Here is a 15,553-nt window from a genome sequence, read left to right as displayed (position 1 = left end):
AGTTTTTTTTCTAGGGCTACGATGGCAATTTTAATTGTTATGTTAACACATTCAATACCAATCAAGTTGGGATTTCGGAGTAATTTAATGGCTCTCCAAAAAAAAATTCTGCTCTACGACATACAATTGTATCCTATTTCATTACAACTAATCACCTGTGTGATCTTTATGGTCTTTCATTTTATCCATAGAATTGCTGTCAATAATGGTAATCTTGAAAGTGGTACCAGTTAAATTCAAATTGCCATAAAACATTCCCTTTGTTCATCTCTTTTAGCTACATTAACTTACCTAATAGGTTAATAATACCATCATTGTAACAGGCAAACAATCTGATCAGATCTTTGAATAGCAACAGGAAACAAGCATTCATAACTCCATTTGTTAGCTCATTAGGAGTACACTGAAAAAGTACACAATTGTGTAGTACATTTTTTCAGATTTATAAATGCAATTTTATAGTGGGTTAAAGAAATCTGATTTTCATTATTGTAATAAAATCTGTTTCCTAATACAATAAAAATCAAAGATTGAGAGTTATAATTATTGTTTTATAATAAAAGGATAATTAATTGGAAAGAGTGAATAACCAAAATATTATCACAAGTGCCGAAGAACGCCTAGATTTAACGAGTGTGCTGAACTTGTTCTGCACACAAGTTAAATCTTAATGCGTTCTCAGCACAAGGTTCATATTTTGATTATACACGATAACCATTGATTATCCTATTTATTATGTAGATTTCCTCTATTATTCATTGTTCTTTTCAACGTAAATTAAAAATTTTGTGAACGGTGGATTGATATTCACGATGTGACATTTTGGCAGGAGAAAGCGCGAGAGTGAAATTACTGAATTTATTTCACAGTGTGAATTATAAAAAAAAATTACACTGGGAACAATCGGTAAATCACTGCCATCTATATAATAATATTTTATAATTACTATTTATTATATAGAACTACATTATTTTCACTGATATAGTAAAAGATCTGGCGTCAATTTCACAAAAAATCGTAAATGTAAAATTGATCATAAGTTATGAGGTAACAAAGCTGTTTTCTGTTATGACATCATTACTTACGATCAACTTTACACTTACGACTTTTTGTGAAATTGACACCAAAATTTATACCAAACTGATACGGACACAATTGTATTACACATACGTTGTTCATATAGTTGTAAGATATGCCAGTTATTGGTAAACAGGGTTTAAAATTAGCAGGGGCCCAATCGCCAATGCCCATTTGTGGGCTACTCAAATTTCTACTGTGATTGTAAAAACTACACATATTGACTACACCATTTAAACTGTGGACTACCAAGTCAATATTTTAGATTAAAATCCTGGTAAACTACTTACCATTCATGAAATACTTACATCAAATTCTACCAATGCATCTAAATGTTTCTGTAAACATGGAAGTGTCTTTAATAACTGAAATTAAACAGAAGAAAAATAATGGAGAATTTGTGTTATCAAGTGTTGGAGAACTCTTTCCAATTTCTACAGACTTGATTTTACCAGGTCAACAAGCCAATCAGAAATTGGCAAATACAGTAAAAAAGGTGGTAAATCACAGATCTGAAAAAGGTGTTTTGTCAAATTAATTGTTTATTTAAGTAGCTGTCTTTGTAAGAATCATGCAAAATCTGAGAAATGTGATACACCCCAAAAAAGGCTACATATTTTTACTTTTGCAATTAAGTTGTTTTATGGGTCTATACTATGAAATGTGTAATTATTCATTTAAATCTGCCTGCTCTTAGGAGGTAATTGACATTGAAAATAGTATTTTATGCTACTCGAGTTTTCTCTTTACTCTGAGTCAAACAAGTGGAAGTCCTACTACATGCACATGGAAAGGGCCTCATTCTGCCATTGTGTTGTAGTTTTTGGTACAAAATTTATTGCCATGATCAACTACCCAGTGACCGTACTTTACTATAGTACACAGGCTAGGCTTATATAGATTGATAAATTGTTGTTAGTTTTTTCACTTTCATGCATTTCAGAGCAAATATGTTAACCCTGCTGTGACCAACACAGTGAGCCAGTAATTTATATATCAAATGATGTAACAGCCCGCAGGAAGGCATGTCACTCTACTCGTTAGAAACAAGTCTGCCCACCAGCCTGAGACTGGCAATTTTTTTGGCAAGACTAGCTAATTTAAGGGAAAATTTATATAGCCATATAAGTGAATATATTGAAAAATTGTATTCTGGACTGGCTAGAATTTGAGTGAGTTTCCTACCCTGCTCTATTCAAACACTTAAGTGTTACTCTGAGCTAACCATTTATCATTCTATCTCTGACCCATACATGGCAGAGAAGCAGTTTGACATCAAATTCAAATTTAATCAAGGACCATGCCACAATGGCCATGCCAACACAGAGGCAGTTTTCATAAATTGAGTAAACAAAGATTATTTCCTTTGCAAACCTTTACTTCTTATGAAACCAATCATACAAATATTGATAGTGAAGACAACTTCAGGTTTTTGTCCTAACATGCACCTGTTTGGAAAATTTATGTTAATGGTATTCCTGTGAGTAATTTTATTACCTTTTCAGCATTCATTTTTCTCAGGACTCCATCATCCTTCCTGAAAAATATAAATCTCATCAATATGACACATACAAATATTTTTCTTAAATATAATTTAAAAATATATTGAACATGTAAGTATCTAAAATAATGATATTATACAGTGAAACATCTGAAAAATGTAAATGTACTAGTTCAAAAAAGCAAGAAGACCTCATTGGGGCCTATTATAAGGAATATTAAGAAAAGACTACATCAACATCCGTCTCTAGTTCGCCAAGGAGTTTGTGTTTTTGCGAGTCAAAATTGGGTAGTTAAGCAGCTTAAGGAACTTTAGTTAATTGTTAGCTGATAGTTCTGTGCTTACCTTATTTGAAAGAGGACCACCTTTTAATTGGTAGCCCTCAGTGTTATGTCGGTCAATTCCTAAAATTGATTACCCCTAAGGACAAGAATATAAAATTTTGAGGACCAACCAATTTATCTATCAAAAAGTCCTGTGGGCTACCTAGCAATAAAAGTTACCATCAAACCCTGTGAACTAATAAAAGTGTGAGTGATCTAACAAAACCAATGCTTTATCAGTTGTAAGGCATGATGTCACTACTACAAATGCCTTGTGACATCATTGTCTTTTGACTTAAAGAGGTAGACCTATGGTAAGGGACACAACTCTTACAAATCATTGGAACATTTGTATTTACTATTTTACATCAATCTCATGTAAGCATCAAAGTAACATGGACTGAATTCATTATGTTTCAAAGGAAAGCTTGAAAGGCTTTGGTGAAATTGAATAGGATACAAACATATCACTGATTTCAAGAGCAATGTTCCTTATCCTAGGTGTACCTCCTGAACTTAAGTCTACAACTCTTTTCGGTATAGAACTTCATATTTTTATTCTACATGTAACTTATAAATTAAACTTACCCTCGTCTTATTTTACAGAAATCAAAAGCCATAGACCTGTAGGATACAGCTTTCTCATTCAGGTATTTTGAGTATCTTCTAATATATGTTGACATATCATATCCTGTACAGTAAAAATAAAACAAATAAGTAACAAAATAAAACTGGAAAACACAGCTAACTTAAAACTCATGATACACCCATCCCCCTACGTTTGTAAATAAATACATGTACTATAAATCAGATAAAAAGTAATGAAAAATAAACTGAAGCTTATATTACAATAATGATGATTAGACTGTAAAAAAAAAAATTTCAAAATCCATTAAGTTTGAGAGATTGCCAGATGAGTGGACTGGTGGGCAAATTGGTATACCTAAATACATGTCATGAAAGTAATGTGTATTGAAATGCAGTGAAACTATATAGGACAGAAGTGTCACTAGTACATGTAAATTTAATTTTGCAGCCTACATTATTTGGGATATCAAATTAAGTGGTCTTAAAATGGTGAACAAGTTGTTAAATGAGAAATATATTTTTCGCAATTACTTTATGTATATTATATGCCTTTGACTAATTTAAAAGGTATCTTTGACAGAGCCACGCCAGGTATCTCAACACAACAAACCAGAGTAGATAAAATGAACATGGAGCTATTTGTCTATGTTAATTTTGACACAATGGATGGTGGGCAAATAATACTGTGATTCGATGTGTCAAAATCTTCTCAGATTGTTAGCTCTGTGTTTGTTGCCCCATCTCCGGCTCTGTGTGCGAGGATACCTTTAAAAATTGTATACCCAATACATACCATGAACTCCCGTCTTGTCAATGAACTGACTGAGGTTAAATGTACAGTTATTTGATGCCAAATACTGTGTAAATCTCTGAAAAATAGAAAAATGTATATAATTTCTCAGTGATGATATATTTCAGTGACAGATTGGTCAAATGTTTCAAAGGACTATTCTAATTCAAAATAGTTGTGATTGAAAAGCTGATTAAGCTGCAATACCTTTTTCTCTAGAATTTATTGCTACATGTATATTCAATAATTCTGTACAAAGTCATTTTTTGTTGTTGCTTTTGGTACATAAACCATATCATTGTCCAACATTTCATTAAAGTTGAAATTTTGCATGTCCTCCTTTTTCTTGCTGATAACATTCAATTGAACAAATTTATGCTAACATTCAGATGATCAAACTTAAAGGTAGGCCCATTTAAATTTTTTTTAATTTTCTAAATTTTAGAACCCCCTTACTAATAAAGCCATTATAGTACATCACAATCAAATGTCCCATCTATCTGTTGTTTAGCATTGTGAATGTCACTGACCTCTTGCCATAATGCATTGGTACCTTTTCAGAAAATTTTTTACTTTGAATGACAATTCAGAAGAGATAAATATAGCACATTTCTGAGGTCATTCAGTGGCAGATCCAGATATTTACTGGGTACTAAAGGGGCTCAATAAATGTTCCTCAAGAAAATGAAAACAAATATACATCATATTCCTTTGTGTTATCGTAATAATAAAATGCTTAATAAAAAATTTTCTTCACTATTGATCTAACTATATAACTTTCTAAGTATTTTCAAAATTTTAACATTAAGATACATTTAATTTTTTTTTAATTTTCACAAGGAAGGTAAGGTGCCACCTGGTCCCCTTTGGATCCAATGTCATTTCTTAAAGAGTGACACAAAACTTTTTTTTTAAATTCTTATCCATTTCAAGAAAAGTTACATATCAACAATAAAATACCAAAAAGAAAAGATATATGCATGGAACAAGAGAAATCAATCACCATAAAAATTTGCATACTTCAACAGTAAATTGTGTAAGTTGTTCATGCACATTAACTGAATTCAAGGTAAATGAAAAATAGAAGATATGAAAATCACAAATTATCCATTTATATAAAATGGTGTCAGTAACAGAAGGAACAAACTATGAAAATAGTCTAACTAATGAAAAGAAACACTACATGTATGTACATGTAATAGTCATTCTTATGCAGTTGAAGTAGAGTGAACTATAAAATCAATTCACATTCTTATTGTGAAAAATTAGCAGTAGCCTCCTCAGTAACAGTTGGATTTTATGACCTTTCAAAATATTCCTTCTTATTTGTGGTCAATGATGTATTTGAAGTCTTCACTATAGATGGCAGCCAGTGATTTGGATTATGAGGGGGGCTGCATGCCATTTATCACATTCCAGGTGTAAATGTCACATAAAAAACATATTTTTTTACAAAGAATGTTAAAGAATGACTCATAAAACTTGTGCTACATGTGCCAACTTAAAAATTTAATCACAATTAGAACACAGTTTTTGTAGCTATAATTTCCATACTGGTTTCTACCTCATTTTTTTTAAATTCTTGTACCCCATTTATAAACACTACAATGTCAATACGAGCTTCTTATTCTACCTATTAGCCTCCAATAAGGATAGAAACATCTCCAATTTTAGAGTTTTGGTTTACCAGTGATTCCAAAGGACACCTCTGATCAGTCTAATAAAAAAACACTGGACCATTATGACACAGAAATATTCATCAGACATACACGTACGTTCCAGAGGACACAAAATCTTTCTTGTCCTGACTCAATTTTTATTTCACAAATTTCTATGTACTAGTACCTTGGAAATCACTTGGATAGGAAGAGTTTTGTTTGTATGAACTATGTACAAGAATTTAAACTAAACCCCTTTGATTAACTGATACCCACCTCATTACCATAATTCATTAAATTATGAATGGTAATTAGTGCTTTAAATACTACAGTCCAGTTGGCATGTTGTGTTCTTTCTATGAGTAAATCTGCTAGTTGAGGAATGGAAACATTTGGCTCATTTGTGCACTGTATTAAATCTGAAATTGTAGAAATTAAAATATCTATAAAATGGGTCAAAGACAGAAATTGATGAATTTCGTGAAACAGAAGTACAACATGTAGTTGTCCATAAGGCCTGAAAATGGGAACTGTACTTGATGCTGGATACCAAATATCAAAAGGCTGTGATTAGAAGTAGCTTAGAAAAGTGTAACAAAAATTATTTCCTCGTCAGCCAACATATATTAACCATATTATAACCTGATTTTCACCATGTGAAATTCAGCCAAATTTAAGAGAAGATGGCCTGTACAAATGTTTCCATTTTAAGTCCAAAATGCACTCTCATAGAATATTGTTACAGTAGACGTACCTGTACATGTATTTAACTTATGAACAGACTCATGAAAATTGTTTTCATTGGAGCATATTTTACCGTATAGCGAGTAATTTTCGTGGCTGGCAAATTTCGCAATATGCTTGATAATGGGGGATATTAATTTTCCGTGATCTTTAATTTTCACGTGTTCATAATTAGTTGGAAATAAATTTTGTATCTCAATATCTTCATTCCTTCACTTGATATGTGTGTAACTTAGCTAGCAAAACATGTTTATCACAGTTTTTCATTGATGTAAAATATGTTATTGACCCAAAGTTTTATAATTTTTTAATCAATTGTGGAACGGGTATGATAGAATATCCGGATTTTGCATGTATGCATTTCGTATTTGTACACTGTATTTGTTACGACCCCTCTACTGCCATAGTCGACCGGCTCACCAATTCTTTTCTTTGTCTTTTGTCAAAAATTTCAACAAGGACATGTTGATTTTTCGAAGTACAAACAATTTCTGATATTAAAGAGTACTACATGAATGAGATAGTTTTAAAAATTGTTCACTTGTCGATAATCCAAAAGCCCTAAAGTTATAATTTACAAAATTGAGAAACCAGATACCAAGGGTAGACAAAAGATTCGGTCTATGGGAGATAACTGTGAAATATCAGGACTCAAATTTGGCGATCTTTTATTTTTGCGATTCCCCGAAACCTTGCAAATATAGCGAAAATTTGAACCTCGCGAAAATTTCCCACTATACGGTATTCGATAACCATTTGGTATCCCCTGAATCATACAATTTTTGCATAGAATAAGAGGTCTTTCATTCCTTATCTGACATACATTTACTTTCAGTAATCCCATGCATTTCTATCTTGAAACAAGATCTACATGAATAAAAACTTTTTCAACAGATTTCCATTGATAACTACATAATTTTTCAAGTAAGTGTCAGATTCTTGGCTTCACTGCATATTATCAAATCTTTTATCATTAGTTCAAGGCTACATGTATACTGTAAGGCCAAAAATTTTAATAAAAAGTCTGTTTCCTACTGCCCTACCTGCCCCATTTATTGCCATTTTGGATCAAGCACTGTAAAAGTCTAGATCGTTTCCCCATTTACTCATGTAAAAAGCTGTTGAAAAATTAAATAATTTTCCTACCTACCTACCCTATTGTTTACTTACTGGTTACAGGAAACAAAACATTAATTTGTGGGGCCTAAATGACAAATATATGTAGTCATGTCATTTTTCTAACAGCTATATTGGAAAATCTAAAGGGAGGGTGAATTCATCTTCAGAAGTAATATTCTTGCATTTTGTTTAAGTGGAAAGTTTGATTCCTAGTGGAAAATTATAGTGTACATGTATATCAAATAGCTGATCCATTTGTACATGTATATCTAAAACAAGTAACCATAGATTCATTTTTATATACATGTACTACATGTATTATGTCTTAATATGAATATCTTTTTTATGCACATTTAACATCCTTTCATGTCTGTTCATACTTGTACATGTACCCATAAACAAGGTTTTCATTTGTAGATGGACATATGTAGTAATATCTATGAGAACAATTTTTTTTGATCAGTGACATACGCATGTACCATTCACTGGAGAAATAGCAGGTTCTTGCAGTCATGTACACTGTACAATAAATAGTACAATACATATGTGTGTACTAGGAAATAAATAACAAATGTATGACTGAATGTTCTTTTCCCTTGAAAGATATTTTAGGCAAAACAAATAGTAGTCTTTGTTTCCTGCTACCATCAAGAAAAAATATGGTATGTGGATACAAAAATTATTTTATTTTTCAAAAACATTTTACATTGACTAAATAGGGAAACAATCTAGACTTTAACTGTACTTGAGCCAAAATGGCCATACACTCTTTAGGATGGGCATAAAAAACTAGGGTAGGTAGGTAGCAAGAAACAGATACATTTTTTTGCCTTAGATTGTATGAAGAAGACACAGACATGTGTAGTGATCTATTGAAATCTACAGTAATTACAATTTATTAACAATGGTCTGAAATGACAGAATATTAAAAACATTTTCATTTCAATGCCAAATCAAGAGGGAGAAATGAGCAAATATCTCCACTTGTTTGTGTCCACTTTTTCAATTTGTCTTTGACAAGGATAAGTTTTTGTTATAGATTACATAGACAAAAATGTCAATACTGTTATTTTTCAGACATAGTTTACAAATACTTCTAATTGTCAAAGATGTCTATATGTAGATTAGGTCCTGTTTCTACAATTTGAACAAATTTCATACACCTATCCATAAGTTTTCTGATCAGGGTAGAAAGGCTTATAATCCAAAAGACTGGAAGATTCATTTGCACTCATGCACCAAGTTCAATAAGGTTATTCTAATCACATAGTGACCTATCACCTCCAATCAAAGAGACAGTTTGACAACATTACAACCATCTGAGGCTTTCATTCATCAGTACCCATTGATCATATAGAAAAATCATTACACAAATAATATTAAAATGGTAGAATCAAGAGATACAATACAACCAAATCTCCATCATTGATCGGAATAAAAAAAAATTTGCTCTCTAAAGTTGCCAATTGATTTTGCGTTTTGTTTATTTTCTATGATCAATACCATCAATCGGATCATCTTCAACTGACCATGGTGTTTTACACATGCAACATTGAATTGATTTGGTTTTGCTAATACATGTAATACCCAAAGAAACCTAATTATATATCATAAAAATTATGTCATTTTACAACTCAACATGTAATTAGCTAATGTGGAGTCAATATAATTAGCTAATAAAAACAAGAATTAGGATAGCTGACCATGTAATGGACAAATCAATGCAATGTAATACCATAAACACTTCACTGCGGGATTACTGGTATTCTTCAAGTCAAGTTTAGTGTAACCTTAAAGTTATGTAACTTCAGCATTGAATGCTAGGATTGGCTGGCAATCTACTTTAACTTGGAAACAGAATTCCAAGCTCTTACGTTGAAGAAGTGTCTTTAAACTTCAACTTTCTTGTGCTGAATGGGCTAAACTGCATGTATATCAGTTACTTGCATTGACAAAACAGTTTGAAGAAGACCATCAACTGACAAAGCTATATCGTTACACTAAAAAAGACTTTTCTTTTACATGTACTTCACCATAATATAAGGAAGGTGAAACCTTAAACGCTTCCAAAGAAACAGATGAATTCCAACACCTATGTCATTTCATTATTTTTGTCAGCCCTGTTATTAGTAACTTCCAAATTGGTAAAATGTGTCATGGTATAGTTTATATTGTCCTTATGCATTCTCCTAATTGCCATGGTCTGAAATATGTCTGGGCCGAAATGTCCTGCTTTGGTATGGAACTGTGGGTTGTCATGGTCTGAAATGTCTTCGGGTTGAATTGTACAGTACTGATCATGCCATTTTCGTATATCATATGGATGCCATGTTTTGCCCATCCCTATCTTAGAAAAAGTGCAGATTCGATTTGCGTTTAATCATCAAAGCTAGTTTATGTCTCCAAGACTGGTGTTGTTTTTAATCACATTTACCAATTATACGAAAATGAAGCTGCCATTATACTGTTTTAGGCTCTTGATTTTACATGCATAAACCTGATATTGATGCTTTTTTTGCCCATAAGTATGCAGGACCAAGTTGATAATACAGCCATTTATGCTCCCTTTGGGAGCCTATTAACTAGTACCAAATGCTTCTACTGTCACCGAAAAATCATAATGGTTCAACTCATCTTCCCTTACCTCTTTTTAATTTATATAGGGGAAAATGAAGCATTTGATAACCACTTTATTATGCAATTTGAAATATTTAATATTACTCTAAGGTAAAAAAAAATGTCTGTTTCCTGCTATCATACCTACCCTAGTTTTTTGTGCCTACCCAAAATATTTTATGGCCATTGTGACTCAAAATATAATATAGATTGTTTCCACAGTATCTCAATGTAAAATGTCTTTAAGTAATTTCCCTACCTACCTATCCTATTTTTTTCTTTCTGGTAGCAGGAAACAAAAATATATTTTTTTTTTTTGCCTTAACAGCCATATATGCTGACAATCTTTGTCTCCACGAATTTGATGCATATCTGGTTTTTATTCAGAAAATATTTTGATATTTTAATGGCATAAAATATGTGATAAGACGTAATTGCAATAATTAAAACACCAATTTATACTTAATTTTACATGAAGCAAGATTTTTTTTCCATTTCATGAAATTAAATCTGATTATTTAAGTCATAATGACGATAATAACTATATGTATGCAATAATTTCTAAACAGTAACCCAGTATTTACATGTTTCATTTTTTTTCATCCTCTGCAACTGACTGAATATGCAAATAGATATTAACTACATGTATTAAATAACCACCTCGTGGCAATTACATTTTTACCAGCAGTTTGCACTATTTCATGTTTTCTGCAGTTGTTATGGGAGAAACTGATTTTTCTTCAGCCAAAAAGCTTCAGATAAATATCTTTAACCACCCCAACTTGAAGGATATGCATTTCTGCTATTTACTAAATTTGTAGATTGTAAGTTAATGCTACATCAAAGGAAATAACACTTTATCTATCTCCAACTTTCAAGAACAATCTCTTAAACAAGTGACCAGGCAGATCACATTTAATTAATAAAACAATGATTTTATCCTACATATCACCTTTTAAATTCATTTCCATTTTAAGTAATTATTTTATTATAGTGACCATGGTAGTAATGTTACATGTACATGTACATGCACATTAAATAAGTATGTTTAAAACACCTGACCCTTTGAACCTAAAAGTCATCCTATAATTAAAATCATTATTTTTACACAAAATGCATATATAGAAACAATTAGATAAGCATAGATTGTTAATAGAACACCTCTAAAGTAATGACCCCAAAAAATGGTTAACGTCTCTGATTACCATTCAATTCAATCAGGTAATTTACAGGAGTGATGGCCCATGGTACATTACATGTACATGTATATAAACAAGATTATCATAGCAATTTTTAATTTCATTCCACTTTACAAAGAAGGAAAACAGTGGGTCTACAGGAGCAAATGGGCCAGGGACTAAGATCTAAGACTTGTCTTTTCAGAACAGATCCTTTTTTTCACTAAAATTTCATTTAGATCATGACATGTCCTAATAAAAGCAGGTTCTAACCCTTGTACAACATTGAGATGTTGTTGTGTTCATCATGTTTTACTGGTACATTTGGCACCAGATCGGTAACCCAAGGTGATAAACTACATGTACATATAAGTACACATAATACATCAGATAGACAATACTACTCTTGGAACAGGTGCAAGAGGATTCATCTAGGGAAGCAGAGTCCCCGAAAACTCGTTTTGCCCTGTCAGTGATGGGACTGGCTGGTTAGATTGTCCAGTCAGTCCCAGATATTTAGCCAGTCCTACTCATTTTCGTAAATTTACTGTTAGCGAATTAAACTTCTTTAATGACTTTATGGAATGCCAAGTTGCTTTTCATTATGTTGTGGAGCTTTTTTCTCAATCTGTTTTCAGAAATGGCTATAATACAGGTTTATTTATTTCCCATTTTGTATGTGATTACTTTAGTAACTTAAGTTTGTATCAATATAATTATCCGAATATCAATAATTTTATTTTATCATAATCATTCTTCAACAGCATATTTTTTAATCCATCAAAAGTTTTCTGCTTCAGTCTACTCAAAGTCAAACTCATCATCACTGTCCATTTCCCCATTTGCTGCTAAATCATAGCTCTTGATTTTTTTCTGTTTGACTTAAATTGTGATCTAACGTTAATATCACAAAAGAAAAATAGTTCGAGGTACGTTTCGCAGCCATTTCCCCATGATAATAATCACCTTTCATGGGCGTTGTATTATTAGTCTATACATATGACAGTTGCTTGGTCATATGCCAGGAACGGCACTGGTAAAGTATTAAATAGTGAATAGGCCACATTAGTCATTAGCACGATGTCAACAATCTGGTATTGGATGTTAAACCGGAAATGGAATAACGCAAACCAGTCAATACCTAATAACCAAACAATTAATCAAACTAACAAAGCACTATGATGCTATTTACTGGCAGTCCTTAGAACGTCGCTCGTGATAAAAACATCGGACAACCCCGTTTTTGTAACGTCAGGATGGACCAACGAATTTCGCATACTCTGGGGAAGTAGACCTGGTGTATGCTTACCCTCCAATAAATTCAAAATAAGAAAATTTTTGTTGTTGCATGAAATCTTAATTTATCTACCCCAATGATAATTTTGCCTTGCTATGCTCTGCCTTTAATCCAATTTATGCTCCCCATCCAACCTTAAAACCTGGATCGCTCCTGAAGAAGAGGAAAAAGTTTTGGCAATGTTGGAGAGAGGTCACTTCTACATGTTGGTGTAAACATTGTGCTTAATGTTTTATAAACATTTAGAGGTTTCACTAGACCAATTTAGCATAGTGCCGCACCATGCTGCCCTCATCATGAATTTCATGTGACATGCTTGATGTTGGTGGAACCCCGCTTTCAGTTTTAGATTTATTTTCCAATTTTTTTGTCTGATTAATAATCAAACATAAACCTGTGGTGTTAACACCATTTGTTAAACTTTTATAACATCAAACTAGGATGAAGGCTGTTTATCGCAGGTTTTGTAAAATATATTGGCCTTAAGTTTAGGTGGGGTGCCTCGAAGTCTTGTTATGGTTAAGTGCCAACAAAATACATTTCTTCACAAGTTTCTGTGGAAAAAACTAACATTTATTCAGGAACAGTCAATTTTGTAGTGCACCATCTGATGAACTAGAGGTCCTACATTGTAGTTTGTGAATTCTGTACAAACACACATGTTCACACATTATCTGTGAAACATGTTGAGTTCTCTGGTTAGCCTCTGTTACTATAAGTTTTGTTGGGGACTAAATTTTTAACAGACAAAATTCCTTTATACATACATGTACATTAGTGTATATGATCCAAACAAAAGTGTCATTTTTAGAAGCATAAGTAGAAGAAACTTTAAAGCTTACCCCTGCAAGCAGTTGAAAATAAATTTGTTGCATTCCGACATTAACACCACCAAGTAAATACATGTAGTACTGAAAAACATTGTCAATCTGAGAAACCTTCTTCACAACAACAAATCAGGAAAACCCAATGCCAAGCTCTTTCACTTATAACTAAAAAAATCATTACAAGACAGAACTGTTCTTATCATAAGTGAAAACCTTCTTTCTGCTGCCACACTTAAAACATATGATTTTATTGGTTCAGCAGGGAATTTCCATTATCAGAAGTGCATGCTATTCAATAATAGAAGTACCTATGTTGAGATGGATAAAATTTTACTCTAACTTACACATGTACATATGTATTGTAACTATCTTTAATTATATAAATGAATAGTTTAAATGCCCAGTATTACTTCCAAGACTGTATGTAAGTTTTCAAAACACAAAGAAGATATCTCCATTAGGTTTTGAATTAGCTTTGGGATTCTATGACTATGTACAGATAAGGAATATTGTAACAGAATAGAGGAAATGAGGCTTCACCTGACATTACACCCCCTAGAATTTGAATTGTCTAGATGTCTAGAAAGGAGAATGACATATGATATTTTTTTTCTAGTTAGCATATGCAATTTGGATTGCAAAGCATTATTTTTACTTAACTGCATACAGGCACTAAATGTATGTACATGCACCTCATCATGGCTCATGTGGGTGCATGTACTGTACATGCATCTACAATATCTAGAAAAAACATTTACCCACACTTCAAGAAACTAAGCAGGTGACAATAGTGAAAACCACACTTCTTCTTCATTGACAACTATTTATCAACCGTTTCAGCTTCTACTTCTGCACTCAACCTCCCTGTCAACTATCTGCTGTTTTGAAAGAAGAGCATGGTGTTCCTTTCTCTCCTTTGAAGACAGTTGTTATGCAGCCATTAATTCATATGGACAGGGCAAAAATAAACAACTTAGTCTGCTTTTTTTGAAGAAACTACTTACAATCTAAGTGCTTTTTCTTCGGGCCCATAACTTCTTCTGTAGTAGCCTTACACACAACCTTGGCCAACCCTTGACCCGACAGGCTGTGTTTAGCCGCTGTCATACGGTCCATTATACTTTGTCCCGACATTTTCGCTGGATATATTGTCACAAGACAAGGTAAACACAAGTTCTCGGGTCAAATCTGACCCAAATTATTCGGGTTTACACCTCTAACAACGTAAAAAGGGGTGGATATGCCGACAAGCAAATTCAAGATGGCTGGTCAATAACATCAACATTCACGTGACTTGGGAGAATTCATTAATCAGGTTAGGGCACCTGCATAAATTTCGCAGCGATCGATGATATTAATATTTTATTAGGTACAATATTTCGTGTAATGCTATATGGAAAATAACTCATTTTTAATACATTCTGGTTTGGCTACATCGAATCGTGTTTACCAGAGTCCTTCAAGTGGATTTGGGACCTGTATCCAGGGACTTGAATGTTGTGTGATAAGACAGGTTTTGAAATACCGGGACATGGGATGTGGAAAAATAATTCTAGAATAAGATGATACATGATTCTCAAAGGCGGATTTAATGGATGCCCCTTTATCCTGGAAAATTTCGATCGATTATTTAAAAAATTATCCACTGTAAATTCCCCGTTTTCACATGTATACTGATTCTAGAACTGCATGTTAACCCTCCCATATTAGGAAAATCAGGGACATATGATACACATAAATTTAGGCTCATGGGAAAATCAATGACAAATAATCAGAAGCTATCTTATAAAAAATATAAGATTGGTGGTAGTTAATTGGTTAAAACGATTATATTT

The 15,553-nt window shown here is 32.6% G+C and overlaps 1 protein-coding gene across 14 annotated transcripts in view; it reads right to left on the bottom strand.

The window, feature by feature from the left end:
- The window catches only part of LOC148614102 (phosphatidylinositol-binding clathrin assembly protein-like), a 43,653-nt gene extending 28,644 nt beyond the window's left edge, over positions 1-15,009 (bottom strand). For 13 of the 14 annotated variants that reach the window (XM_088587944.1, XM_088587945.1, XM_088587948.1 and 10 more), the window contains exons 1-7: positions 14,723-15,002; positions 6,214-6,356; positions 4,283-4,358; positions 3,490-3,592; positions 2,575-2,614; positions 1,386-1,442; positions 292-403 (exon numbers count right to left, since the gene is read on the bottom strand). In XM_088587944.1, coding sequence (XP_088444070.1) covers positions 292-403; positions 1,386-1,442; positions 2,575-2,614; positions 3,490-3,592; positions 4,283-4,358; positions 6,214-6,356; positions 14,723-14,852 — 661 coding nt within the window. In that variant the 5' untranslated portion in view covers positions 14,853-15,002. Of the gene's footprint in view, positions 1-291; positions 404-1,385; positions 1,443-2,574; positions 2,615-3,489; positions 3,593-4,282; positions 4,359-6,213; positions 6,357-14,722 lie in introns of all 14 variants that reach the window. The other variant, XM_088587958.1, reaches the window with a different exon arrangement.
- Positions 15,010-15,553: the final 544 nt, after the last annotated feature.

The sequence above is a fragment of the Perna viridis genome, chromosome 6 (genome assembly GCF_037379345.1).
Source record: "Perna viridis isolate PV_CMFRI_1.1 ecotype Kerala chromosome 6, ASM3737934v1, whole genome shotgun sequence".
Lineage (NCBI taxonomy): Eukaryota > Metazoa > Mollusca > Bivalvia > Mytilida > Mytilidae > Perna > Perna viridis.
The sequence above is the reverse complement of the archived record's forward strand: the minus strand, read 5'-3'. Positions and strand labels throughout refer to the sequence as shown.